Here is a 27,676-nt window from a genome sequence, read left to right on the forward strand (position 1 = left end):
ATGTATGTATATATACTCAACAAAAATATAAATGCAACACTTTTGGTTTTGCTCCCATTTTGTATGAGATGAACTCAAAGATCTAAAACTTTTTCCACATACACAATATCCCAATTTCCCTCAAATATTGTTCACAAACCAGTCTAAATCTGTGATAGTGAGCACTTCTCCTTTGCTGAGATAATCCATCCCACCTCACAGGTGTGCCATATCAAGATGCTGATTAGACACCATGATTAGTGCACAGGTGTGCCTTAGACTGCCCACAATAAAAGGCCACTCTGAAAGGTGCAGTTTTATCACACAGCACAATGCCACAGATGTCGCAAGATTTGAGGGAGCGTGCAGTTGGCATGCTGACAGCAGGAATGTCAACCAGAGCTGTTGCTTGTGTATTGAATGTTTATTTCTCTACCATAAGCCGTCTCCAAAGGCGTTTCAGAGAATTTGGCAGTACATCCAACCAGCCTCACAACCGCAGACCACGTGTAACCACAGCAGCCCAGGACCTCCACATCCAGCATGTTCACCTCCAAGATCGTCTGAGACCAGCCACTCGGACAGCTGCTGAAACAATCGGTTTGCATAACCAAAGAATTTCTGCACAAACTGTCAGAAACCGTCTCAGAGAAGCTCATCTGCATGCTCGTCGTCCTCATCGGGGTCTCGACCTGACTCCACTTTGTCGTTGCAACTTCGCACAGCCATTGAAGAGGAGTGGACCAACATTCCACAGGCCACAATTGACAACCTGATCAACTCTATGCGAAGGAGATGTGTTGCACTGCATGAGGCAAATGGTGGTCACACCAGATACTGACTGGTATCCCCCCCAATAAAACAAAACTGCACCTTTCAGAGTGGCCTTTTACTGTGGGCAGTCTAAGGCACACCTGTGCACTAATCATGGTGTCTAATCAGCATCTTGATATGGCACACCTGTGAGGTGGGATGGATTATCTCAGCAAAGGAGAAGTGCTCACTATCACAGATTTAGACTGGTTTGTGAACAATATTTGAGGGAAATGGTGATATTGTGTATTGTGTAAGTTTTAGATCTTTGAGTTAATCTCATACAAAATAGGAGCAAAACCAAAAGTGTTGCGTTTATAATTTTTGTTGAGTGTATGTATATATATATATATATATATATATATATATATATATATATATCTTAGCTCATATACATTCTGTACATTTTGTAACATTGTTATAGTGTAAGGTTTTTATTATATATTATTTGTTTTACTGCTCTTTTTTATTTTTATTTTTTGCACAGAATTTTGTCTTTTATGTTAGCACCGAGTACCACAGCAATTTCTTAATGTTGTGAACTTATTCACTCATATGGCAATAAAACTTTTCTGATTCTGAAGTGACAAACAGAAGTACACGCTCCACTACCAGGGGCAGTGTACTGTTCAAAAACATAAAACAACTTATGCACAGTCAGCCTTTTCATATAGAGTGATTAAAGAATGGAACAATCTTCCTACTGGACAAAAAAGCCAAACAAATTATTTTATTTTCACCAGTGAATTAAAAAAGTGTCAGTTGAATGGTCAGACCTGCCAGCAGTGACACTGAGTCGTTTTCTTTTAAACAGTGACATGTTCTGACTGTGACTGACTGTGATATGATCTGAATGTGACTGACTGTGATATGATCTGAATGTGACTGACTGTGATATGATCTGACTGTGACTGACTATGATATGATCTGACTGTGATATGATCTGACTGTGACTGATTGTGATATGATCTGACTGTGATATGATCTGACTGTGACTGACTGTGATATGATCTGACTGTGATATGATCTGACTGTGACTGACTGTGATGTGGTCTGACTGTGACATGTTCGGACTGTGACTGACTGTGATGTGATCTGACTGTGACATGATCTGACTGTGACGTGTTCTGACTGTGACTGACTGTGATATGATCTGACTGTGACTGACTGTGATATGATCTGACTGTGATATGATCTGACTGTGACTGATTGTGATATGATCTGACTGTGATATGATCTGACTGTGACTGATTGTGATATGATCTGACTGTGATATGATCTGACTGTGACTGACTGTGATATGATCTGACTGTGATATGATCTGACTGTGACTGACTGTGATATGATCTGACTGTGACTGACTGTGATGTGGTCTGACTGTGATATGATCTGACTGTGACTGACTGTGATATGATCTGACTGTGATATGATCTGACTGTGATATGATCTGACTGTGACTGACTGTGATGTGGTCTGACTGTGATATGATCTGACTGTGACTGACTGTGATGTGGTCTGACTGTGACATGTTCGGACTGTGACTGACTGTGATGTGGTCTGACTGTGACATGTTCGGACTGTGACGTGTTCTGACTGTGACATGATCTGACTGTGACTGACTGTGATATGATCTGACTGTGACTGACTGTGATATGGTCTGACTGTGACATGTTCTGACTGTGACTGACTGTGATATGATCTGACTGTGACTGACTGATATGATCTGACTGTGACTGACTGTGATATGATCTCACTGTGACACAATCTGACTGTGACTGACTGATATGATCTGACTGTGACTGACTGATATGGTCTGACTGTGATATGATCTGACTGACTGATTGTGATATGATCTGACTGTGATATGATCTGACTGTGACTGACTGTGATATGATCTGACTGTGATATGATCTGACTGTGACTGACTGTGATATGATCTGACTGTGATATGATCTGACTGTGACTGACTGTGATGTGGTCTGACTGTGACATGTTCGGACTGTGACGTGTTCTGACTGTGACTGACTGTGATATGATCTGACTGTGACTGACTGTGATATGATCTGACTGTGACTGACTGTGATGTGGTCTGACTGTGATATGATCTGACTGTGACTGACTGTGATGTGGTCTGACTGTGATATGATCTGACTGTGACTGACTGTGATGTGGTCTGACTGTGATATGATCTGACTGTGACTGACTGTGATGTGGTCTGACTGTGACATGTTCGGACTGTGACTGACTGTGATGTGGTCTGACTGTGACATGTTCGGACTGTGACGTGTTCTGACTGTGACTGACTGTGATATGATCTGACTGTGACTGACTGTGATATGATCTGACTGTGACTGACTGTGATATGGTCTGACTGTGACATGTTCTGACTGTGACTGACTGTGATATGATCTGACTGTGACTGACTGATATGATCTGACTGTGACTGACTGTGATATGATCTCACTGTGACACGATCTGACTGTGACTGACTGATATGATCTGACTGTGACTGACTGATATGGTCTGACTGTGATATGATCTGACTGTGACATGATCTGACTGTGACTGACTGTGATATGATCTGACTGTGACTGACTGATATGATCTGACTGTAATATCATCTGACTGTGACTGACTGTAATATGATGTGATTGTGACTGACTGTGATATGATCTGACTGTGACTGACTGTGATGTGATCTGACTGTGACATGATCTGACTGTGACTGACTGATATGATCTGACTGTAACATGATCTGACTGTGACTGACTGTAATATGATATGATTGTGACTGACTGTGACATGATCTGACTGTGATATGATCTGATTGTGACATGATCTGACTGTGATATGATCTGACTGTGACTGACTGTGATTTGATTTGACTGTGACGTGATCTGACTGTAATATCTGACTGTGACTGACTGTAATATGATCTGACTGTGACTGACTGTGATATGATCTGACTGTGATATGATCTGACTGTGACTGACTGTGATATGATCTGACTGTGATATGATCTGACTGTGACTGACTGTGATGTGGTCTGACTGTGACATGTTCGGACTGTGACGTGTTCTGACTGTGACTGACTGTGATATGATCTGACTGTGACTGACTGTGATATGATCTGACTGTGACTGACTGTGATGTGGTCTGACTGTGATATGATCTGACTGTGACTGACTGTGATGTGGTCTGACTGTGATATGATCTGACTGTGACTGACTGTGATGTGGTCTGACTGTGATATGATCTGACTGTGACTGACTGTGATGTGGTCTGACTGTGACATGTTCGGACTGTGACTGACTGTGATGTGGTCTGACTGTGACATGTTCGGACTGTGACTGACTGTGATGTGGTCTGACTGTGACATGTTCGGACTGTGACGTGTTCTGACTGTGACTGACTGTGATATGATCTGACTGTGACTGACTGTGATATGATCTGACTGTGACTGACTGTGATATGGTCTGACTGTGACATGTTCTGACTGTGACTGACTGTGATATGATCTCACTGTGACACGATCTGACTGTGACTGACTGATATGATCTGACTGTGACTGACTGATATGGTCTGACTGTGATATGATCTGACTGTGACATGATCTGACTGTGACTGACTGTGATATGATCTGACTGTGACTGACTGATATGATCTGACTGTAATATCATCTGACTGTGACTGACTGTAATATGATGTGATTGTGACTGACTGTGATATGATCTGACTGTGACTGACTGTGATGTGATCTGACTGTGACATGATCTGACTGTGACTGACTGATATGATCTGACTGTAACATGATCTGACTGTGACTGACTGTAATATGATATGATTGTGACTGACTGTGACATGATCTGACTGTGATATGATCTGATTGTGACATGATCTGACTGTGATATGATCTGACTGTGACTGACTGTGATTTGATTTGACTGTGACGTGATCTGACTGTAATATCTGACTGTGACTGACTGTAATATGATCTGACTGTAACTGACTGTGACATGATCTGACTGTGACTGACTGTGACATGATCTGACTGTGACTGACTGTGATATGATCTGACTGTGACATGATCTGACTGTGACTGACTGATATGATCTGACTGTGACTGACTGTGATATGATCTGACTGTAACATGATCTGACTGTGACTGACTGTGATATGATCTGACTGTGACTGACTGTGACATGATCTGACTGTGACTGACTGTGATATGATCTGACTGTGATATGATCTGACTGTGACTGACTGTGATCTGATCTGACTGTGACATGATCTGACTGTGACTGACTGATATGATCTGACTGTGACTGACTGTGATATGATCTGACTGTGACTGACTGTGATATGATCTGACTGTAACATGATCTGACTGTGACTGACTGTGACATGATCTGACTGTGACTGACTGTAATATGATGTGATTGTGACTGACTGTGATATGGTCTGACTGTGACAGATTGTGATATTGTCTGACTGTGACTGACTGTGACATGATCTGACTGTGACTGGCTGTAATATGATGTGATTGTGACTGACTGTGATATGATCTGACTGTAATATGATCTGATTGTGACTGACTGTGATATGATCTGACTGTGACTGGCTGTGATATGATCTGACTGTGATATGATCTGACTGTAATATGATCTGATTGTGACTGACTGTGTTATGATCTGACTGTGACTGGCTGTGATATGATCTGGCTGTGATATGATCTGACTGTAATATGATCTGGCTGTGATATGATCTGACTGTGATATGATCTGACTGTGATATGATCTGACTGTGACATGATCTGACTGTGACTGACTGTGATATGATCTGACTGTGACTGACTGATATGATCTGACTGTAATATCATCTGACTGTGACTGACTGTAATATGATGTGATTGTGACTGACTGTGATATGATCTGACTGTGACTGACTGTGATGTGATCTGACTGTGACATGATCTGACTGTGACTGACTGATATGATCTGACTGTAACATGATCTGACTGTGACTGACTGTAATATGATATGATTGTGACTGACTGTGACATGATCTGACTGTGATATGATCTGATTGTGACATGATCTGACTGTGATATGATCTGACTGTGACTGACTGTGATTTGATTTGACTGTGACGTGATCTGACTGTAATATCTGACTGTGACTGACTGTAATATGATCTGACTGTGACTGACTGTGATATGATCTGGCTGTGATATGATCTGACTGTGATATGATCTGACTGTGATATGATCTGACTGTGACATGATCTGACTGTGACTGACTGTGATATGATCTGACTGTGACTGACTGATATGATCTGACTGTAATATCATCTGACTGTGACTGACTGTAATATGATGTGATTGTGACTGACTGTGATATGATCTGACTGTGACTGACTGTGATGTGATCTGACTGTGACATGATCTGACTGTGACTGACTGATATGATCTGACTGTAACATGATCTGACTGTGACTGACTGTAATATGATATGATTGTGACTGACTGTGACATGATCTGACTGTGATATGATCTGATTGTGACATGATCTGACTGTGATATGATCTGACTGTGACTGACTGTGATTTGATTTGACTGTGACGTGATCTGACTGTAATATCTGACTGTGACTGACTGTAATATGATCTGACTGTGACTGACTGTGATATGATCTGACTGTGATATGATCTGACTGTGACTGACTGTGATATGATCTGACTGTGATATGATCTGACTGTGACTGACTGTGATGTGGTCTGACTGTGACATGTTCGGACTGTGACGTGTTCTGACTGTGACTGACTGTGATATGATCTGACTGTGACTGACTGTGATATGATCTGACTGTGACTGACTGTGATGTGGTCTGACTGTGATATGATCTGACTGTGACTGACTGTGATGTGGTCTGACTGTGATATGATCTGACTGTGACTGACTGTGATGTGGTCTGACTGTGATATGATCTGACTGTGACTGACTGTGATGTGGTCTGACTGTGACATGTTCGGACTGTGACTGACTGTGATGTGGTCTGACTGTGACATGTTCGGACTGTGACGTGTTCTGACTGTGACTGACTGTGATATGATCTGACTGTGACTGACTGTGATATGGTCTGACTGTGACATGTTCTGACTGTGACTGACTGTGATATGATCTGACTGTGACTGACTGATATGATCTGACTGTGACTGACTGTGATATGATCTCACTGTGACACGATCTGACTGTGACTGACTGATATGATCTGACTGTGACTGACTGATATGGTCTGACTGTGATATGATCTGACTGTGACATGATCTGACTGTGACTGACTGTGATATGATCTGACTGTGACTGACTGATATGATCTGACTGTAATATCATCTGACTGTGACTGACTGTAATATGATGTGATTGTGACTGACTGTGATATGATCTGACTGTGACTGACTGTGATGTGATCTGACTGTGACATGATCTGACTGTGACTGACTGATATGATCTGACTGTAACATGATCTGACTGTGACTGACTGTAATATGATATGATTGTGACTGACTGTGACATGATCTGACTGTGATATGATCTGATTGTGACATGATCTGACTGTGATATGATCTGACTGTGACTGACTGTGATTTGATTTGACTGTGACGTGATCTGACTGTAATATCTGACTGTGACTGACTGTAATATGATCTGACTGTAACTGACTGTGACATGATCTGACTGTGACTGACTGTGATATGATCTGACTGTGACATGATCTGACTGTGACTGACTGTGATATGATCTGACTGTGACATGATCTGACTGTGACTGACTGATATGATCTGACTGTGACTGACTGTGATATGATCTGACTGTAACATGATCTGACTGTGACTGACTGTGATATGATCTGACTGTGACTGACTGTGACATGATCTGACTGTGATATGATCTGACTGTGACTGACTGTGATATGATCTGACTGTGATATGATCTGACTGTGACTGACTGTGATCTGATCTGACTGTGACATGATCTGACTGTGACTGACTGATATGATCTGACTGTGACTGACTGTGATATGATCTGACTGTGACTGACTGTGATATGATCTGACTGTAACATGATCTGACTGTGACTGACTGTGACATGATCTGACTGTGACTGACTGTAATATGATGTGATTGTGACTGACTGTGATATGGTCTGACTGTGACAGATTGTGATATTGTCTGACTGTGACTGACTGTGACATGATCTGACTGTGACTGGCTGTAATATGATGTGATTGTGACTGACTGTGATATGATCTGACTGTAATATGATCTGATTGTGACTGACTGTGATATGATCTGACTGTGACTGGCTGTGATATGATCTGACTGTGATATGATCTGACTGTAATATGATCTGATTGTGACTGACTGTGTTATGATCTGACTGTGACTGGCTGTGATATGATCTGGCTGTGATATGATCTGACTGTAATATGATCTGGCTGTGATATGATCTGACTGTGATATGATCTGACTGTGATATGATCTGACTGTGACATGATCTAACTGTGACTGACTGTGATATGATCTGACTGTGCCTGACTGTGATATGATCTGACTGTAACATGATCTGACTGTGACTGACTGTGATATGATCTGACTGTGACTGACTGATATGATCTGACTGTAACATGATCTGACTGTGACTGACTGTGATATGATCTGACTGTGACTGACTGTGACTGACTGTGATATGATCTGACTGTGACTGACTGTGACATGGTCTGACTGTGACTGACTGTGACATGGTCTGACTGTGACTGACTGTAATATGATCTGATTGTGACTGTCTGTGATATGATCTGACTGTGACTGACTGTGACATGATCTGACTGTGACTGACTGTGATATGGTCTGACTGTGACATGGTCTGACTGTGACTGACTGTAATATGATCTGATTGTGACTGTCTGTGATATGATCTGACTGTGACTGACTGTGACATGATCTGACTGTGACTGACTGTGATATGGTCTGACTGTGACATGGTCTGACTGTGTCTTACTGATATGATCTGACTGTAACATGATCTGACTGTGACTGACTGTGACATGGTCTGACTGTGACTGACTGTGACATGGTCTGACTGTGACTGACTGTAATATGATCTGATTGTGACTGTCTGTGATATGATCTGACTGTGACTGACTGTGACATGATCTGACTGTGACTGACTGTGATATGGTCTGACTGTGACATGGTCTGACTGTGTCTTACTGATATGATCTGACTGTAACATGATCTGACTGTGACTGACTGATATGATCTGACTGTAACATGATCTGACTGTGACTGACTGTAATATGATGTGATTGTGACTGACTGTGATATGATCTGATTGTGACTGTGATATGGTCTGACTGTGACAGATTGTGATATGATCTGACTGTGACTGACTGTGACATGATCTGACTGTGACTGGCTGTAATATGATGTGATTGTGACTGACTGTGATATGATCTGACTGTAATATGATCTGATTGTGACTGACTGTGATATGATCTGACTGTGACTGGCTGTGATATGATCTGACTGTGATATGATCTGACTGACTGTGATATGATCTGATTGTGACTGACTGATATGGTCTGACTGTGATATGATCTGACTGTGACTGTGATATGATCTGATTGTGACTGACTGATATGGTCTGACTGTGATATGATCTGACTGTGACATGATCTGACTGTGATATGATCTGACTGTGACTGACTGTGATATGGTCTGACTGACTGACTGTGATATGATCTGACTGTAATATGATCTGACTGTGACTGACTGTGATATGCTCTGACTGTAATATGATCTGACTGTGACTGACTGTGATATGATCTGACTGTGACTGACTGTGATATGGTCTATCTGTGACTGACTGTGATATGGTCTATCTGTGACTGACTGTGATATGATCTGACTGTGACTGACTGTGATATGATCTGACTGTAACTAACTGTGATATGATCTGACTGTGACTGACTGTGATATGACCTGACTGTGACTGACTGTGATATGATCTGACTGTGACTGACTGTGATATGATCTATCTGTGACTGACTGTGATATGACCTGACTGTGACTGACTGTGATATGATCTGACTGTGACTGACTGTGATATGATCTGACTGTAACTAACTGTGATATGATCTGACTGTGACTGACTGTGATATGACCTGACTGTGACTGACTGTGATATGATCTGACTGTGACTAACTGTGATATGATCTATCTGTGACTGACTGTGATATGACCTGACTGTGACTGACTGTGATATGATCTGACTGTGACTGACTGTGATATGATCTGACTGTGACTGACTGTGATATGATCTGACTGTGACTGACTGTGATATGACCTGACTGTGACTGACTGTGATATGATCTGACTGTAACTAACTGTGATATGATCTGACTGTGACTAACTGTGATATGATCTATCTGTGACTGACTGTGATATGACCTGACTGTGACTGACTGTGATATGATCTGACTGTGACTGACTGTGATATGATCTGACTGTGACTGACTGTGATATGATCTGACTGTGACTGACTGTGATATGACCTGACTGTGACTGACTGTGATATGATCTGACTGTAACTAACTGTGATATGATCTGACTGTGACTAACTGTGATATGATGTGACTGACTGTGATATGATCTGACTGTGACTGACTGTGATATGCTCTGACTGTAATATGATCTGACTGTGACTGACTGTGATATGATCTGACTGTGACTGACTGTGATATGGTCTATCTGACTGACTGTGATATGGTCTATCTGTGACTGACTGTGATATGATCTGACTGTAACTAACTGTGATATGATCTGACTGTGACTGACTGTGATATGACCTGACTGTGACTGACTGTGATATGATCTGACTGTGAATTTTAGAATATTGTGTAATTTCATTGTTAATTTATTTGATGTACCCAGGGACTGCGGATGGAAATGCGCCATTTAGCTATAATCTGGTGCAACTCATCTCTGTCTCATTGATCTTAATGATGCTGTACATTGTCCCTTAAATAATCTAATAAACTAACTAATAAGCTAAACTCATTTATTTTATTTCTCTCTCAGATGATTAACTGATTCTGGTTTAATTTATTTTATTTCCCTGGTTTAATTCGGGCCCGAGTAGGAAAAAGTCCTACGAGGACCCTATTGTAATTGTGCTGTTTATTATTTATTTATTTATTTATTTATTTATTATTATTATTATTATTATTAGGGCCCGAGTATGTTGTGTGTGGGCCGCCAGAAGAGGAGGTACTGCTGGCCCACCACCAGTGGGCGCTCTGCCTGAAGTGCGGGCTTCAGGCATGAGAGGGCGCTGCTGCCATGGACACAGCTGGGGGTGACAGCTGTCGCTCATTACCTCTTGACAGCTGTCACCCATCTACTCAACATCATCTCACTCCATAAAGACCAGACGTCATCTCCACCTCGTTGCCGAGATATCATACTTCATTGGAGGTAATATCCTCAGCCGTTTTGCAATATTGTTTGTATATTGTGAGTGTTTGCAGGAGTACCGGTACCGCTGTCAGTGGAAGCTGAGAGAGCGTTGAAGGCACTCTTTTCCCTGAGGAATCTTCAGTACTCTGCAAGTTATTGAGTGAGAGGTGGAGGTGGCATTCCCACCGTTGTTGTTACTGGGTGTACACACACCCACACTTGACTGTCTTTGTTCTTCGCCAGCAGTACCAGATCCGACAGTCGGGGACGGTGATCACCTGGGAATTCGGGACTTGGCGGCTCCAGTATTCACCAGGTTCTGGGGCGGCGGAAATCGTGTGGTTCCGGCTCTTCTCAGGACAGACGTCTTCTATCCTCGAGCCTGCCCACACGTCACCTTTGTGTATTGACTGTTGTGATATTCTGAGATTGTCTGTATGTTCATTGTGCACATTCACAACATTAAATTGTTATATTTTGGCTCATCTATTGACCGTTCATTTGCGCCCCCTGTTGTGGGTCCGTGTCACTACACTTACCCAACAGAGTAGGCAACATCCTACGAGGACCCTATTGTAATTGCGCTGTTTATTATTATTATTATTATTATTATTATTTATTATTATTATTATTAGGGCCCGAGTAGGCAACATCCTACGAGGACCCTATTGTAATTGCGCTGTTTATTATTATTATTATTATTATTATTATTATTATTATTTATTATTATTAGGGCCCGAGTAGGCAACGTCCTACGAGGACCCTATTGTAATTGCGCTGTTTATTATTATTATTATTATTATTATTATTTATTATTATTATTAGGGCCCGAGTAGGCAACGTCCTACGAGGACCCTATTGTAATTGCGCTGTTTATTATTATTATTATTAGGGCCCGAGTAGGCAACGTCCTACGAGGACCCTATTGTAATTGCGCTGTTTATTATTATTATTATTTATTATTATTATTAGGGCCCGAGTAGGCAACGTCCTACGAGGACCCTATTGTAATTGCGCTGTTTATTATTATTATTATTATTATTATTATTTATTAGGGCCCGAGTAGGCAACGTCCTACGAGGACCCTATTGTAATTGCGCTGTTTATTATTATTATTATTATTATTTATTAGGGCCCGAGTAGGCAACGTCCTACGAGGACCCTATTGTAATTGCGCTGTTTATTATTATTATTATTATTATTATTTATTATTATTATTCTCACTCTTGAAATCGAAATTTCGGCATCTTCCCATGCTCAAAAACTCACCAAACTTTCCAAAGTCGTCCGGCCGGATCCGAAATTCGATATTTTGGGGGCCTCGCACATGGTCGCAGAAAACCGCGAAATAGTGCCCCCTAGAAATTTTCAAAAACCCCTCCGCATTGGGCTTTTTTCGTCGTAGCCTCACGAAATTCGGTACACATATTTCCCATGCCAAGACGCACGAAAAAGTCTCTTACTGTCATGGTGAAATATCGTCAGGAAGTCGGCCATTTTGATTTTAAGTTTCGATTTTGAGCAAATTTTTGCCATTTTTGGCCATTTCCACTACTTACATTTGAACGAGCTCGTCCTAGGGATTTCATCCGATCGACTTCAAATTTGGTCAAAATCATCACAACACAATGGTGATCAAAAGTTATCAAAAGATTCTAATTAAGTCAAAAGGCGTGGCTGCTAGGGGTCATCAAACTTTGGTGAGCTTTTCGGAGCACGCCATTTCACTTTGAACGGCTGTCACGCCCACATACTTCATCGTAGATCCTTCAAACTTGCTGGACATGATGAGGGCTCCGCCCTGAACGTCTGCATATCTTAAGTTCCCACCTGCGCCATAGCGCCCCCCGGTGGTGGCGGGAAATGTCCTACTTTTACTTGAAGAGGTCCTGATGTCACATACTTAATCCAATCAACTTCATTCCACTTTTAAAACATGCAGAACAAATTGGTGAACATAGGCGATAAACGCGTGAAGTTATGAGTAACGGCGAACGTGTGGCGGCGTGCCGAATATTGCCCATTCGCCATGACATTACGTTCTTCCTTTTGACGGCTTTAATTTTGTCACATCATGAAAATTGATACACAGGTCGAGCACGACAACCTCTTACAATTCATAGGGGCGTCGCCCATGGGCGGGGCAAAATGCCTCAATAGCGCCCCCTTGAAACTTTCAAAACCCCCTCCCCATAGGGGTTTTTTTGGAGTAGGGAGATGAAAATTGGTACACGTGTGACTTGCATAGATGTACAAAAAAGTCTCTTGCACCATGGGTCTACTCCAAACAGGAAGTCGGCCATTTTGAATTTTCTTCTCATTTTGGCGTGATTTCCACATGTTGTATTTGAACGAACTCCTCCTAGGGATTTTGTCCAATGCACTTCAACTTTCTTACAGATCACCCAGAGACGATACTGACCAAAAGTTATCGAAAGCTTTTCTGTATGTCGAAGGGTGTGGCCGCTATGGTGCTGCCATTTTGACCCTTCGCCATATGAACATTATACTTAAACAGGTACTGAAGTCACATATTTAACCCCATCAACTTCCTTCCACTTCTAAAACATGCAGAACAACTTGGTGAACGTAGGCGATGATCGCCGTGAAGTTACGAGTAATGGCATCTGTGTGGCGGCGTGCCGAATATTGCCCATTCGCCATGAAATTACATTCTTCCTTTTGACGGCTTTAATTTTGTCATATCATCATGAAAATTGATACACAGGTCAAGCACGACAACCTCTTACAATTCATAGGGGCCTTGCCCATGGGTGGGGTAAAATGCCTCAATAGCGCCCCCTTGAAACTTTCCAAACCCCCTCCCCATAGGGGTTTTTTTGGAGTAGGGAGACGAAAATTGGTACACGTGTGACTTGTATAGACGTACAAAAAAGTCTCTTGCACCATGAGTCTACTCCAAACAGGAAGTCAGCCATTTTGAATTTTCTTGTCATTTTGGCGTGATTTCCACATGTTGTATTTGAACAAACTCCTCCTAGGGATTTTGTCCAATGCACTTCAAATTTTTTTAACAGCACGGAACGAGGGCCCGTATATGACTGCTTGCAGTCCTAGTTTATTATTAGGGCCCGAGTAGGCAATGTCCTACGAGGACCCTATTGTAATTGCGCTGTTTATTATTATTATTATTATTATTATTCTCACTCTTGAAATCAAAATTTCGTCCTGTTCCCGTGCTCAAAAACTCACCAAACTTTCCAAAGTCATCCGGCCGGATCCGAAATTCGATATTTTCTGGGCGTCGCACATGGTCGCAGCGAAATCGCGAAATAGCGCGGTCATAGGGGTGTTACTCATGTACGGGGCAAAATACCTCTATAGCGCCCCCTTGAAACTTTCAAAAACTCCTCCCCATAAGGGATTTTTTTTTTCAGTAGGAAGATGAAAATTGGTACATGTGACTTGCACAGATGTACAAAAGTCTCTTGCACCATTGGTCTACTCCAAACAGGAAGTTGGCCATTTTGAATTTTCATGTCATTTTGGCATGATTGTCACACGTTGTATTTGAATGAGCTCGTCCTAGGGATTTTGTCCAATGCACTCCAAATTTCTTTCAGATCATCCAGAGATGATACTGATCAAAAGTTGTCAAAAGCTTTTTTCTATGTTGAAGGGTGTGGCTGCTATGGCCCCGCCATTTTGACCCTTTGCATTGGAACATCAAGTCATGATAACTCCTTCATGCTTTGCCTGATTGACTTGAAACTTCAAATGTGTGATGAGTGTCAGCCCCTGTACACACCTGACCCCTCTGTTTGTGCTCTTAGCTCCCCCTAGTGGATGACCCATCAATATGTCATAACTCCTTCATGCATTGTCTGAGTTGCTTGAAACTTGAACTGTGTGATGAGGGTCAGCCCCTGTATGCACCTGCCCACATCTGGTCACAAAGGGACCACTGGCCCGGGGAGCAGTGGTGCCGACACGAGGGCCCGTATATGACTGCTTGCAGTCGTAGTTTATTTTATTTTTTTTTCTCTCTCTCTCTCTCTCCTCAGATGATTGGCAGTTTCCTCGACAGTCTGGACACTTTGTTTTGGAGGACATGATGAAGTTTGAAGCGTCTGTCAAACAGTTTCACCACACTCCCCTCAGAGTAACTGTGGACAGCTGTGTGGCCACCACTGTCCCAAACACAGACACCGTCCCTCGATACGCCTTCCTGGGAAACCATGGGTGAGTCACACTTCCTGTTTCCTCCTCTTGATGTTACTTTCAGTGGAGATCAAAGCCAGTTTAGTTGTTTAAAAAAAAACAACTCAACTTGGAGTTGGTCACCATGGTGACACACCTGTTGGTGCCCTGAGTGACCCCGCCTCTTTAGCTGAAGCCTGCAGGCTGGAGGAGGAGTCAGATATGGGCATGTCAGCTTCCAGTCCAAAAATTCTTTTTCTGGAATTTTCTGGTTTTTGATGTTCCGAAAATGTTCCTCATCCAAGGTTACTGCTGTTTAATTAGGGAATAACCCTGTTGTGTCTGATCATTTGTGGCTGTTAATGCTGTTATTTACGGCCGCAAATTGAGTTTTAATGTGTCGCCAGTAAAACGGATATTTGCAATTGTAGCATTAACTTCCGCAAATCAGACACAACAGGGTTATTCCCATTCTAATCCAATTCCAGTGTTTGCACGGCTCTATGTTTTCAGCGGAAGACTGCTTCACCACTAAAGGCTACATCTTAGTCCGCATAGTACAACCCCAATTCCAATGAAGTTGGGACGTTGTGTAAAATGTAAATAAAACAGAATACAATGATTTGCAAATCCTCTTCAACCTATATTCTATCAGGTTTGTTGAACAGGAAAGGCTGGAGACAAATGCAAGACTTGACACAGTAGCTCAGGTTCAAAGAGACATTTACTGAATTAATCAGTGAGGTCCGGTACACAGAGGCAGTCCAAAACAGCAAAACAGATCAGAATCATCAGGCGAATGGCGTGGTTGGGATAAACAGGCAGGTGGTCAAAACACAACTTGGCAGCAGGACTTGAATTATACAAAGGAACAGAGCTAGAAGCGGTGGCACAAGGCGCAACGATCAGGCAAATTATCAGTGCAACCAGTGAAGCTTAAATGTACCAAGTAATGAGCTACAGATTGGAAACACCTGTGGAAAGATCCAGAACAGGGTGTGGCCTAAACAGAGTGTAACGCCCCCCACCAAGCACCAAGCGAGACACACAAGAGAAATACGGACAGATAAAGCCCAAGCAGGAAACACCCAGCAAGAGAAGTCACAAACACAGCACAAACCCAAATCCCCTTAATCAGACCATTTGATTGACCCAGCCCCGCTCTACATCCAAGGGGACTGTGTGGAAAGGGTCAGCAACATCAGGTTCCTGGGAGTGCAGCTCTCTGACAGCCTCTCCTGGACTGCCATCACCACAGTGGTGGTGAAGAAAGCCCAGCAGCGACTCCACTTCCTGAGGGTGCTCAGGAGAAGCTGCTGGTGTTGTTCTACAGAGCCACCATCGAGAGCATCCTGACATACTGCATCACAGTGTGGCACGGGGGGTGCTCAGCAGCAGACAGGAGAGCGCTGCGGAGGGTGATCAAAATGGCCCAGGGATCACTGACTGCTCTCTGCCCAGCCTGGAGGACATTGCCAGCTCTCGCTACCTCAGCAGAGCTGCCAGCATCAGCAAAGACACATCCCACCCCAGCAACCACCTGTTTGACCTACGACCCTCAGGCCGACAGTAGAGGTCAATCAAAACTAGGACAAACAGACTCAGGGTCAGCTTTCTCCCCAGAGTGATCACTGCACTGAACAATAACAAATCACTCTAATCTGCACTTTTCAAAGTTCTTATGTAAATCTGTAAACCATGTGCAATATTTTCCCATGCAGTATCATTCCACAGTTGTAAATAATTTGTCGTTTACATTTTACTTTTGTTTACATTTTATTTTAGTTGTACATATATTTAAATAATTTATTTTGTTAAATTCATTGTCTTTTATTGGCTAACCTCAGAAAAGCACCTTTTGAAGTTGCATTCAAATCTTGTTGCAATGTAAATTACAATGACAATAAAGGTGATTCTGATTCTTTTGAACTTTGCTCTGGTAACAATCTGGATGGTCTTTTTCCTCTTTTGTCTGGAGGACACGACGTCCATGATTTTCAAAAACAATTTGAAATGTGGACTCATCAGACCACAGCACACTTTTCCACTTTGCGTCTTTCCATTTCAAATGAGCTCGGGCCCAGAGAAGGCGGCGGTGTTTCTGGATGTTGTTGATGTTTGGCTTGGCTTGGTTGTTTCACTTTGCATGGTAGAGTTTTAACTTGCACTTGTAGCTGTAGTGACGAACTATGTTAACTGACACTAACCACACGTTTGAGGACAAGGAATTTAAAATCTTTGCCAGAGAGAAGAAATGGTTTGAGAGAGGAGTGAAGGAGGCATTTTATGTGAAACAGTTGAAACCCAGCCTTAACCGGGGAGGGGGTCTGAGACACGCTTGTCCCCTGTTTACAATGGGGTACTCAGGTCAAAGCAGTTTCAGTCTTTTGTTCATGGTAATGAGTCATTCACGGGGAGCTGTCAGGAGAGGGTCCGTCCCATCATTAGGAGGGGCAGCTGCCCTGTCATTAGCAGGGTGCTAACTAGAGCACAATAGGTGCTAATTAGAGCTATTGTTTAGTCACTAGCCTATAGCAGTCGGCCTCTCGGTAGGAGGCGTCTGGTTAGGTTTAAAACTCCAGCTTTGGTGGCTTCTGTTTTTCTTCTCTACAAGAGTCAAGACAGAAGTCAGACCACCAGAGCAAGAATTTTAGCTGAGGAAGCTTCTGCGATTTGAAGCGAAACGTCCTCGCGTCAAGCAACCCAGTCCAGTCGTAGATTCAAGCTTCTCTACTATGGAAACCACCTGGACAACTGAGAGCCTTCACAGAAACGTCGGTTTTTGATGCAGTGCCACCTGAGGAATCGAAGGTCACGGGTATTCAATGTTGGTTTTCAGCCTTGCTCCTTACATATAGAAAGTCATTCAGAGATCAATCATTAGTGATTGATCTCTGCTGTTTTCCACAGCATGTCTTTTTCCTGATTCTCTCCCCTCAGCCCCAACCAGTCCCAGCAGAAGACTGTCCCTCCCTGAGCCTGATTCTGCTGGAGGTTTCTTCTTGTTAAAAGCGAGTTTTTCCTTCCCACTGTCGCCAAGTGCTTGCTCATAGGGGGTCGTTTTGACCGTTGGCGTTTTTCTGTAATTATTGTATGGCTTTTGCCTTACAATATAAAGCGCCTTGGGGCAACTGTTGTTGTGATTTGGCGCTATATAAATAAAATTGATTTGATTTGAAAGTTCTCCAGATTCTATAATCTTCTGATTATATTATGGACTGTAGATGATGGAATCCATAAATTCCTTGCAATTGAATGTTGAGAAACATTGTTCTTAAATTGTTGGACTATTTTTTCACACAGTTGTTCACAAAGTGGTGATCCTCACCACATCTTTGCTTGTGAACGGCTGAGCCCTTTGGGGATGTTCCTTTTATACCCAGTCATGACACACACCTAAATGGTAAATGGGCTGCATTTATATATTTTATTTTTATATTTTATTTAGGTTGATTTGAATAGGGACAAGTATGTTCCATGAGTCACGTTATATACTACAACATTTTAACAAACGCTAATTCGCAATGTCCGTCCATAGATGGGTCTTGAATGAAACAAAACAAAAACAAAAAACATAAACACAATAAAAGATATTACAACACAAAGTTAATAAGCGGTCTGGTCAGTGATGGTCACACTTCTGACCTCTGATTAAAAAGTCCTGGAGTTTATGTTTGAAGAGGACCCAGTTCGTCTCTCCCTTCAGATCAGTGGGCAGAGAGTTCCAGGCTTTAGCAGCCTGCACACTGAAAGCAGACTGACCAAATGATGTTTTCCGTCTTGGTATTTGACAGTTCCCGCTCTGAGCTCCTCTGGTCCTGGAGCTCACAGACCTGAGAGGAACAAATACAGTCACTGAGGACCATTGGGGCCTGTTGGTGCACACATTTAAACATTAACTTTAACTGACAATATTTCATAAAATTTTCAAAAGTTAACATTTTTAGATTCTTAATACTAACACAATGATGTGATCTGATGGGCTTTTTATCCGAGATTTTCACAACTCTGTTGTCCATCATTTGCAAAGGCCTGACTGTGAGTGTGGCCTGTGACCATGAGCTGATGCAGTAACTTATGTGGGAAAGAATCGTGCAATGCATAGAAGTGCACGCAGCAGAGAATGGCATGTGGTCCCTGATCATTCTAAATGTAAAAAGGTTTGCTTTTCCATCTGCATCAGATGCTCAAAGCGCTTTACAATAATGCCTCACATTCACCCTGGTGTCAGGCTGCTGCCATACAAAGTGCTCACTACACACCAGGAGCAATAGGGGATTAAAGACCTTGTCCAAGGGCCCTTAGTGATTTTCCAGTCAGGCAGGGATTTGAACCAAGGATCTTCTGGTCTCAAGCCCAACGCTTAACCACTAGACCATCACCTCCCCCAAGCTTTACAACTTTACAGGTTAATTGGAAACTCACCTGTGGAATGTTCCAAACAGGTGTTCTTTGAGCATTCATCAACTTCCCAGTCTTTTGCTGCCCCTGTACCAGCTTTTTGTTGCAGACATCCATTTCTAAATGAGCAAATATTTGCACAAAAACAACAAAGTTTATCAGTTTGAACAATCTTGTCTTTGTGGTGTATTCAGTTGAATATAGGTTGAAGATTTGAAAGTCATTGTATTCTGTTTTATTTACATTTTACACAACGTCCAAACTTTATTGGAATTGGGGTTGTATTATAATTCGATAATAAAACTGTTATGCAGACAAAGGGTGTGGTCGGCTCGTCAAAGCTTACCGTAGCAACAGTGTCTTTGTGCCAATTTCTGTGAATTCTGAATTTCTGTGAGCAGAATCCACATCAATACTTTTGTATGGTAGATTAAATTCAACCATTTCAGCATCGTCGTCACGCCGCCAGTTTCTCTCGCTCTCAGCTGTCAGCACCATTACTGACTTCTGAGTAGCAGCACGCGTGCTCAGGACGCGGAGTAATACATCACGTGTGAAGCAGTCGAATATTTTGCCACCATCCACCCAATATTATACAGTCTGAAATCTCACACAATTAACCAATCACATTTGTGGAAAAAAATGTAATTAGATTAGAATATATATTTGACTTCTTTTGAAGTCTGAAGCTGAACATGAACCTCTTTGATGTCATAAAGGGGGACAGCGTTGACTCTGTCTCACGTGTGCTCAGGTGCCTCTTTGACAGTCAGCTGACAGACTCTCGCTCTCGGTTTCTTCCTCAAACTCGTCCTGATAAGCTCAGATTTGAGATGGGGGCGTTTGTCTTTCAGCAGGACGCCGGCGGCCCGCGTGGTGAGTCACCTCACGTTTATTTACTGATTTGTTTGTTTCCTTCCAGATAGCGTTCCCTCTTTTCCACAAAATGTATTGATCACCATCAGGTGATCCGAACATTTAAATGAGTTTGATAGACTTCTTTTTTTTTAACTTAATAAGCTTTGGTTTAATGGGTTAGGTCAGCTACAGTGACCTCTAGTGGCATGATGATGCTTTCACAGTTAAACCACCACAAAGAGGGGCGGGGCTTTCCTGCAGCGGTCTTCAGCTGATGCGTCCTGAGCTCTCAGGACATCTACAGGTCCGACAGTCAGAACCAAACTGGGCAAAAAGACTTTTAAATTTTCTACCTGGAAAGATGCTCAGAAGAACTTGAAATGGACGCGTCTGGTCTCTCTGGGGAAATTTAAGACCTCTATCAAAGACAGAGACTTGGACCTTGTGACTGTTGTCCCACTCTGGTTTTTCTGCCATGTGTGAAGCTGAGACTGTATTTTATTTGTGTCCTGTGCCGCCCTCTTGGCTGCCTCACTCTTGAAAAAGACGTTTTAATCTCAATGAGTTTTTTTTTTTTTTTTTTTACCTGGTTAAATAAATGACATTGATTGTTTGATGCAGTGAAGTCTTCTGGCCATCTTGTATTTTTAATTGGTGGTCAGACACGTGGGGGTGGGATTTGTGACCTGAGGGTCACCTGGTTTCCTGCTCAGGACACCCTCCATGTCCACATGGCTGTGTCCATCATCCCCGCTTGCTTCTGGTTCCTGAACTCTCCTGGTTCTGTGGGATGATGCAGTGGCAGGAGGCTGTAAAACACATAATGTGTCTCTTCAGATGACAAAATAAATCTGATCATTTGTGCAGAGCTCAGTTTGTTACACATGTGCTGTTACACCCCAACCAGAACCTTAACGTCTTCTGTTGCTGGAGACACCTAAAACCAGATTAAAGCTTAGCGATGACAGAGCCTTTGCAGCGGCGGCCCCCAGGCTCTGGAATAGTCTCCCTTTAATATTAGATCATCCCCGCCCCAAGAGACTTTTAAAGCCTCTTTAAAAAACTATTTATTTTCTCTGGCGTTTCCTAAATGAGCGATTATGTCTCTGATTCACCTTCTGTTTGTCCTGTTACTTAATGCTGACAAATTTTGCCTTATTTGTAGTCTTTCAGTATCATGGCCCAAGCAGAGGGTCACCCCTTTGAGTCTGGTCTGCTTGAGGTTTCTTCCTCAATATCTTCAGAGGGAGTTTTTCCACTGACCTCTGTTGCCTGTCTTCTTGCTCTGGGGGTTGGTAATGTTAGACCTTAATGCGTTTGACCTGAGGCGGTGTTTTGGTGTGCTATGTAAATTAAGTACAATAAAATCAAATTAAATTATTTCCTACTACTTTGTACTCTTTATTTTACTTTGTCTTTTATCTGTTTTATTGCCTGTTGTAATTTATTGTTATTTTTAATTCATTTATTTATGATTCTGGGTAAACTTGGTGCCCATTTTTAAATGATTTACAGCACTTTGGTTGACTGCTGTCATTTTAAACGTGCTTTAGAAATAAGGTTAAGTTGAGAGTTGACACATGCAGAGCGACACAACTCCAACACAAACGCACATTTTCAAGTGGGTTGACCGGGGTGCCGACATGGGCGGGGCTGTGAGCAGGAGGAATCCAGCAGGATGATGGGGTGTGGATGTGGGCGGGGCTGTGAGAAGGGAGGAATCCAGCAGGATGATGGGGTGTGGATGTGGGCGGGGCTGTGAGCGGGAGGAATCCAGCAGGATGATGGGGTGTGGATGTGGGCGGGGCTGTGAGCGGGGAGGAATCCAGCAGGATGATGGGGTGTGGATGTGGGCGGGGCTGTGAGCGGGAGGAATCCAGCAGGATGATGGGGTGTGGATGTGGGCGGGGCTGTGAGCGGGAGGAATCCAGCAGGATGATGGGGTGTGGATGTGGGCGGGGCTGTGAGCGGGAGGAATCCAGCAGGATGATGGGGTGTGGATGTGGGCGGGGCTGTGAGCGGGAGGAATCCAGCAGGATGATGGGGTGTGGATGTGGGCGGGGCTGTGAGCGGGAGGAATCCAGCAGGATGATGGGTTGTGGATGTGGGCGGGGCTGTGAGCGGGAGGAATCCAGCAGGATGATGGGGTGTGGATGTGGGCGGGGCTGTGAGCGGGAGGAATCCAGCAGGATGATGGGGTGTGGATGTGGGCGGGGCTGTGAGCGGGAGGAATCCAGCAGGATGATGGGGTGTGGATGTGGGCGGGGCTGTGAGCGGGAGGAATCCAGCAGGATGATGGGGTGTGGATGTGGCGGGCTGTGAGCGGGAGGAATCCAGCAGGATGATGGGGTGTGGATGTGGGCGGGGCTGTGAGCGGGAGGAATCCAGCAGGATGATGGGGTGTGGATGTGGGCGGGGCTGTGAGCGGGAGGAATCCAGCAGGATGATGGGGTGTGGATGTGGGCGGGCCTGCGAGCAGGAGGAATCCAGCAATTTGAAACATTTTGTGGTTTCTCTGCAGATCTACATCACCTGCCTACTGACAGCTGTTCCAGTAACAGCAGCTCTGGACTCCGCCCACAAGGGTGTACATTCTCTGACAGGTGAGATCATACTTTCCATCATCCTTTGCTTCTGTTCTGGATGACAAGATGGCTCTTTTTGAGGCATGAAGTAGCTGGTTTGTCTGTTAAGAAGAAGACAAAAACTTCACATGTTCAGAAATGAGCAGCAGCTTCATTAAAGTTGGTTTGTTAATAAAGAAAAGTGATTCTTTATTTGATCCTCATAAAGTTGTTAACTCGGATCATTTTATACAAAACCAACTTTGGTTTGAATAAAGTGTCTGTTACTGTTGTGTGTTGGGGGGTTTGGCTGGACATTTTGGTGTTCTTTTCTTTTCTTTGCTCTCCAGGTGGTATGCAAACTGGTTTTTTGTCTGTGGAGAAGGTGCTGGCAGAAGAGTCCTTCACCCTCATCAGCATCATTGGCTGCACTTGTGGAGGATGTTCACGTGCAGGCCTAACAACTTGCAGCACCTGTGGATGATGCTCACGTGCAGACTTAAAGACTTTCAGCTGAAGCAGATAATGAGATGGCGTTCTGCATTTAAGCCATGAGTGATTTGAGCAGAATTGCCGGGAACTCAACCTCGTGACGTTCGGTTGTGAGATGCTGAGGACCGTGCCAGGGTTTGACACATCGTGCCTGTGAAGGAGGACGGGTGAGGGACACATGCTGTCAGCACACATCAGAGGTGATTATCGTCTGAATAATCGTTAATAGTAATTTGCCGTTTGTTATGCAGTATATTTGAACATTGATGAGAATTGTGCAGTTTGCTTCTCACTGCCGTGGCGTACGGATTGATGATCCTCCACCTGTTGTGAGAAGCTGCTCATTTACATAAAGCTTAAATTCAGACCTGAATGTGTTGCTGATAGTGTGTGCCTCTGAAGGATATTTGTTGTAGCTCTGTTGACTTACCTTTTCCGTCACAGAGTCAGTTTGTCGTATCCACCTGGGGGGTGTTCGGCGGTGAATCTGAGTGCAGAAGTGCCGGGCTTTGATCCATTTGGGCGCTGGAGAGCGTGCTGTCCTTCACCTTGCCAAGACAGCTGACTATTTATGTTGTACACGGATTATTGCACATGAGGGGAATAAATTTGTTTCTTGGAACCGCTTTCTGGTTATTTAGTGCTGGGCCATTGTCAGATGCTGGTTCGGTTCTCTGACCCGTGTCAGCACATAACAGTAGTTCCCGGCCAGTACAAAATGGACCCGGCGGCAGAAGCGGTTCCATTTGCGGAAAAGAGTTCAAGAACACCTGGAGAAGATATGGGAGCAATTACAGCATCTCGCAAACCAATAAACAAACAGATGCCCGCGTTACGGAGCTTGCAGCGCAAGCCGTTCCGCTTCCTGCTGCTCCAGCTGCAGCACCATCGATACCGGTGCAGATAACTCCGTCACCCAGAGAGTCGGCTTCCGAACCAATTATCGTCATTCGGAGCCTTATGCGGGAGACGTTGAAGCCATGCAGCTCGGACGAGCTGAAACAGCCATATTGCTCTGGTCACATAAGCGTCAAGAAAGATAATGATGACGTATCTCCAGGTGTTTTTGGACAGGCATAATATATATTAAAAAAAAAAAAAAAAAAAAAGGGCAGACCTTTGGTTATTTAGTTATTTGGTCTGTTTTTGTTTTCATGTAGGGGTTATAAAGTGTTTAGGGAATTAGAGGCTGTTCTGGTTGGGTGAACGAGTGGCAGTTCGGAGCTCGGCTGGACTCAGGTAATCGTATGTCTTCATTATTTGAACTTAGGTAATTTTAGTTTGTGGATTGGGTCGTTTTGTTTTTTATTTCCCTGTTTCCCTAACCCCAACCTCACATACTCTAAGACCGTTTGTCTTTTGGGTTGTGGGGTGGTGCAGGTTGGTTACGCTGAGCGTTTCTCAGAAAACCTCTGCATCTAGTGGGGGGTTGTCAGGGGCGTTTTTTTGGGTTTGGTTGATACCCGGTTCCACTTCAGCCCCGGTGGGCCTTTGATCCGTTCGTCATTGGCGTTACCGGGGTGTAGTGCAGCGGGAACGTACCTCAGTCAGAGTGGTGGGCCGATCTGTGCCGTTCGCCATTTCGGTAGTTCCACCCCTCCCAATAGGCTGGTGGTATGGTCGGTTTAGGGCACCGGACGTATTTCCGGTTTTCCGCTGCGCTTAGGGGATGGGACTGGGTTAGTTTTTCCTGTTTCCTTCCCCGGCTTGGTAGTTTTGTGCCGTTCGCCAAAATTGTACTGACAATAGGCTCTGGGAGTAATCTGGGGTCTTTCGGGGTGCTGGGGAGGGTAACAGGGTTTCCGGTTGTTTTATTTGCCCCCCGGGGTGGTTTAATGAAGTCCGCTGGGGGTTTGGATTTTGTGTTTTTTATGTTTCCTTCCAGGTTCCACCTCCAGGGTTGATGGGACGTCCTCTGGGGGGGAATTGATTGTGGGGCCGACTAGCCAAGTGTGGCCGGGTCTGGGGTTCCTGGGTTATGGGGAGGGTGCCTCCTGGGGTTGATGGTACGGTCCTCTGGGGGGTGCTGTTGCTCCATGTATACCTGGGGACCTCTGTGGGATTCTGGCTTTGGTTATTACTCCTGGAACTGGCGGTAAAGGTCTTCTTGGGGGTGTTGAGCTCTGCACGTCATCTGGAGGGGTTGTTTGTTATTTTTCTTTGTGAATTTATGTTTGTATTGTGTTGCTGGGGCTATGTTGGGTTATTGGATTTGGAGTTTTCTTTTCTTCCCGGGGTTGGATGAGACGGTCCCCTGGGGAGGGTTTTGGGTGGCTTTTGTATTTTTCTTGTATGTTAGGTTGTACTTGGGACTCTTTTGGGGTTTTGTTGATTGCCAGCGGCCTTCCAGCCGCGGTGCCCTGTCCTGCTGTCTGCTGTGGACTTTGGGAGCGTTACACCGTCTGCTTCCTGTCGTGGACCCTGGAGGGAGGTGCTGTTCTCGGGCCTGGTCTGTTCGGTCGCCGGGAGGCTTCCCGTTGATGGGGGGTACTGTTGTGTGTTGGGGGGGTTGGCTGGACATTTTGGTGTTGTTTTCTTTTCTTTGCTCTTCTTTCTTGGAACCGCTTCTGGTTATTTAGCGCTGGGCCATTGTCAGATGCTGGTTCGGTTCTCTGACCTGCGTCAGCACATAACAGTTACCTTTCTGTTAATTTTACCTTGTTTTTTTCAGCCCCCCCCCCTAGCTCCCGCCCCCGGAAGGAAAGCCTGTAATAAAACTTTCATTCAGTCTGACTTTATTTCAGCAGGTAGATCAAACCTGAAAGGACACATTTTGTTTCAACAGTTAAACATCTAATGAGTGAAACTAAAACAGAGGATTCATTCAGTCACAAGTTTAATCCACATCCAGTGGCGACTGGTGAAAAAAAACTGTTGGTGGGGCTGGTGTGCCAATAGATTTCCCTGCCTTGTCCAGTACAGACATTCAAATGAACAGTCAGAAATGACTACAATCCACAATAATCATTTAACCGTTTACAGTTATATTAGGCCTCATTTATACTGTGGAAAGGAACAGTATCAAATACAATACAACACTCAAGTTCTTGAGCAAGAACATTCACCATTTGACACCAATTACACACAAACTGCGCTGACATTATCTTCAGACAAACACATCCTGGTGTTCACTGTGACACTGACCTCAACAGAACAGAAAATATCAGCACATTTAGACTCTTTCAAAGTATTGAAACATTCCTCAAATGACAAAAGAACATTATGAACATACAATGTTCACACCACCTTCAGAAAATTGAGGGAGAGAGAGAGAGAGAGAGAGAGAGAAATTGTTCTTTTATGGCATTTCTCGTGTCACAGGTTGCATGTCTCCATGTAAAAGCACCACTGTTACAACAGTGCCCTCCCCTGGAAGCAGATTGAACTGCATTGTTTGTTGGCTCTTTTGATTGACAGGTGGCAGGAAGCCAGCGCGAGTCATGACGTGTGTTCCTGCTGTGACACGGACTGCGGGACAAGAAGTCATGCCAGCCACACCTGGTATGTCAGGCCCCACCTCCAAGACAGGAAGTGGGACAGGTCCAGCACCGCAGATCTGTTCATCATGAATGTTCATTTGTTTGTTGTGGTTCTGTGTCCAGGCACTCAGTTCGTCCATGAAACGATATTTGGACCTATCACACTGAAGGACAAGCTGCTGTGCTGAAGACCTTCAAACTAAATGCTGACTTGTCCACATGGTTTGCAGTGTCCTGTGATGTCACTAATAAACCTTGAAGTCACGTGTTAACGTGTTACTCTGAGGGGGCGTGTCCAACAACAAAGTCTACTTCCTTTCGTGCCCTGACATGGCGCAGGATCTCACCCCATTTGACTTCTCATAGAAAATAAAACATATGATCTGTTTTATTGATGATGGACTCAGAATA

The 27,676-nt window shown here is 43.8% G+C and overlaps 1 protein-coding gene across 1 annotated transcript in view; it reads left to right on the plus strand.

Annotated features, from left to right (window-relative positions):
* Positions 1 to 27,475, plus strand: part of LOC117514997 (zona pellucida sperm-binding protein 3-like) — a 56,972-nt gene extending 29,497 nt beyond the window's left edge. Inside the window, exons 5-9 of the mRNA XM_034175558.1 lie at positions 15,336 to 15,513; positions 20,627 to 20,748; positions 23,252 to 23,333; positions 27,204 to 27,287; positions 27,389 to 27,475. Of these exons, the coding sequence (XP_034031449.1) occupies positions 15,336 to 15,513; positions 20,627 to 20,748; positions 23,252 to 23,333; positions 27,204 to 27,287; positions 27,389 to 27,407 (485 nt within the window). The 3' untranslated portion in view covers positions 27,408 to 27,475. The remainder of the gene's footprint in view (positions 1 to 15,335; positions 15,514 to 20,626; positions 20,749 to 23,251; positions 23,334 to 27,203; positions 27,288 to 27,388) is intronic.
* Positions 27,476 to 27,676: the final 201 nt, after the last annotated feature.

This window comes from Thalassophryne amazonica, chromosome 8, assembly GCF_902500255.1.
Source record: "Thalassophryne amazonica chromosome 8, fThaAma1.1, whole genome shotgun sequence".
In the NCBI taxonomy this organism is placed as follows: domain Eukaryota; kingdom Metazoa; phylum Chordata; class Actinopteri; order Batrachoidiformes; family Batrachoididae; genus Thalassophryne; species Thalassophryne amazonica.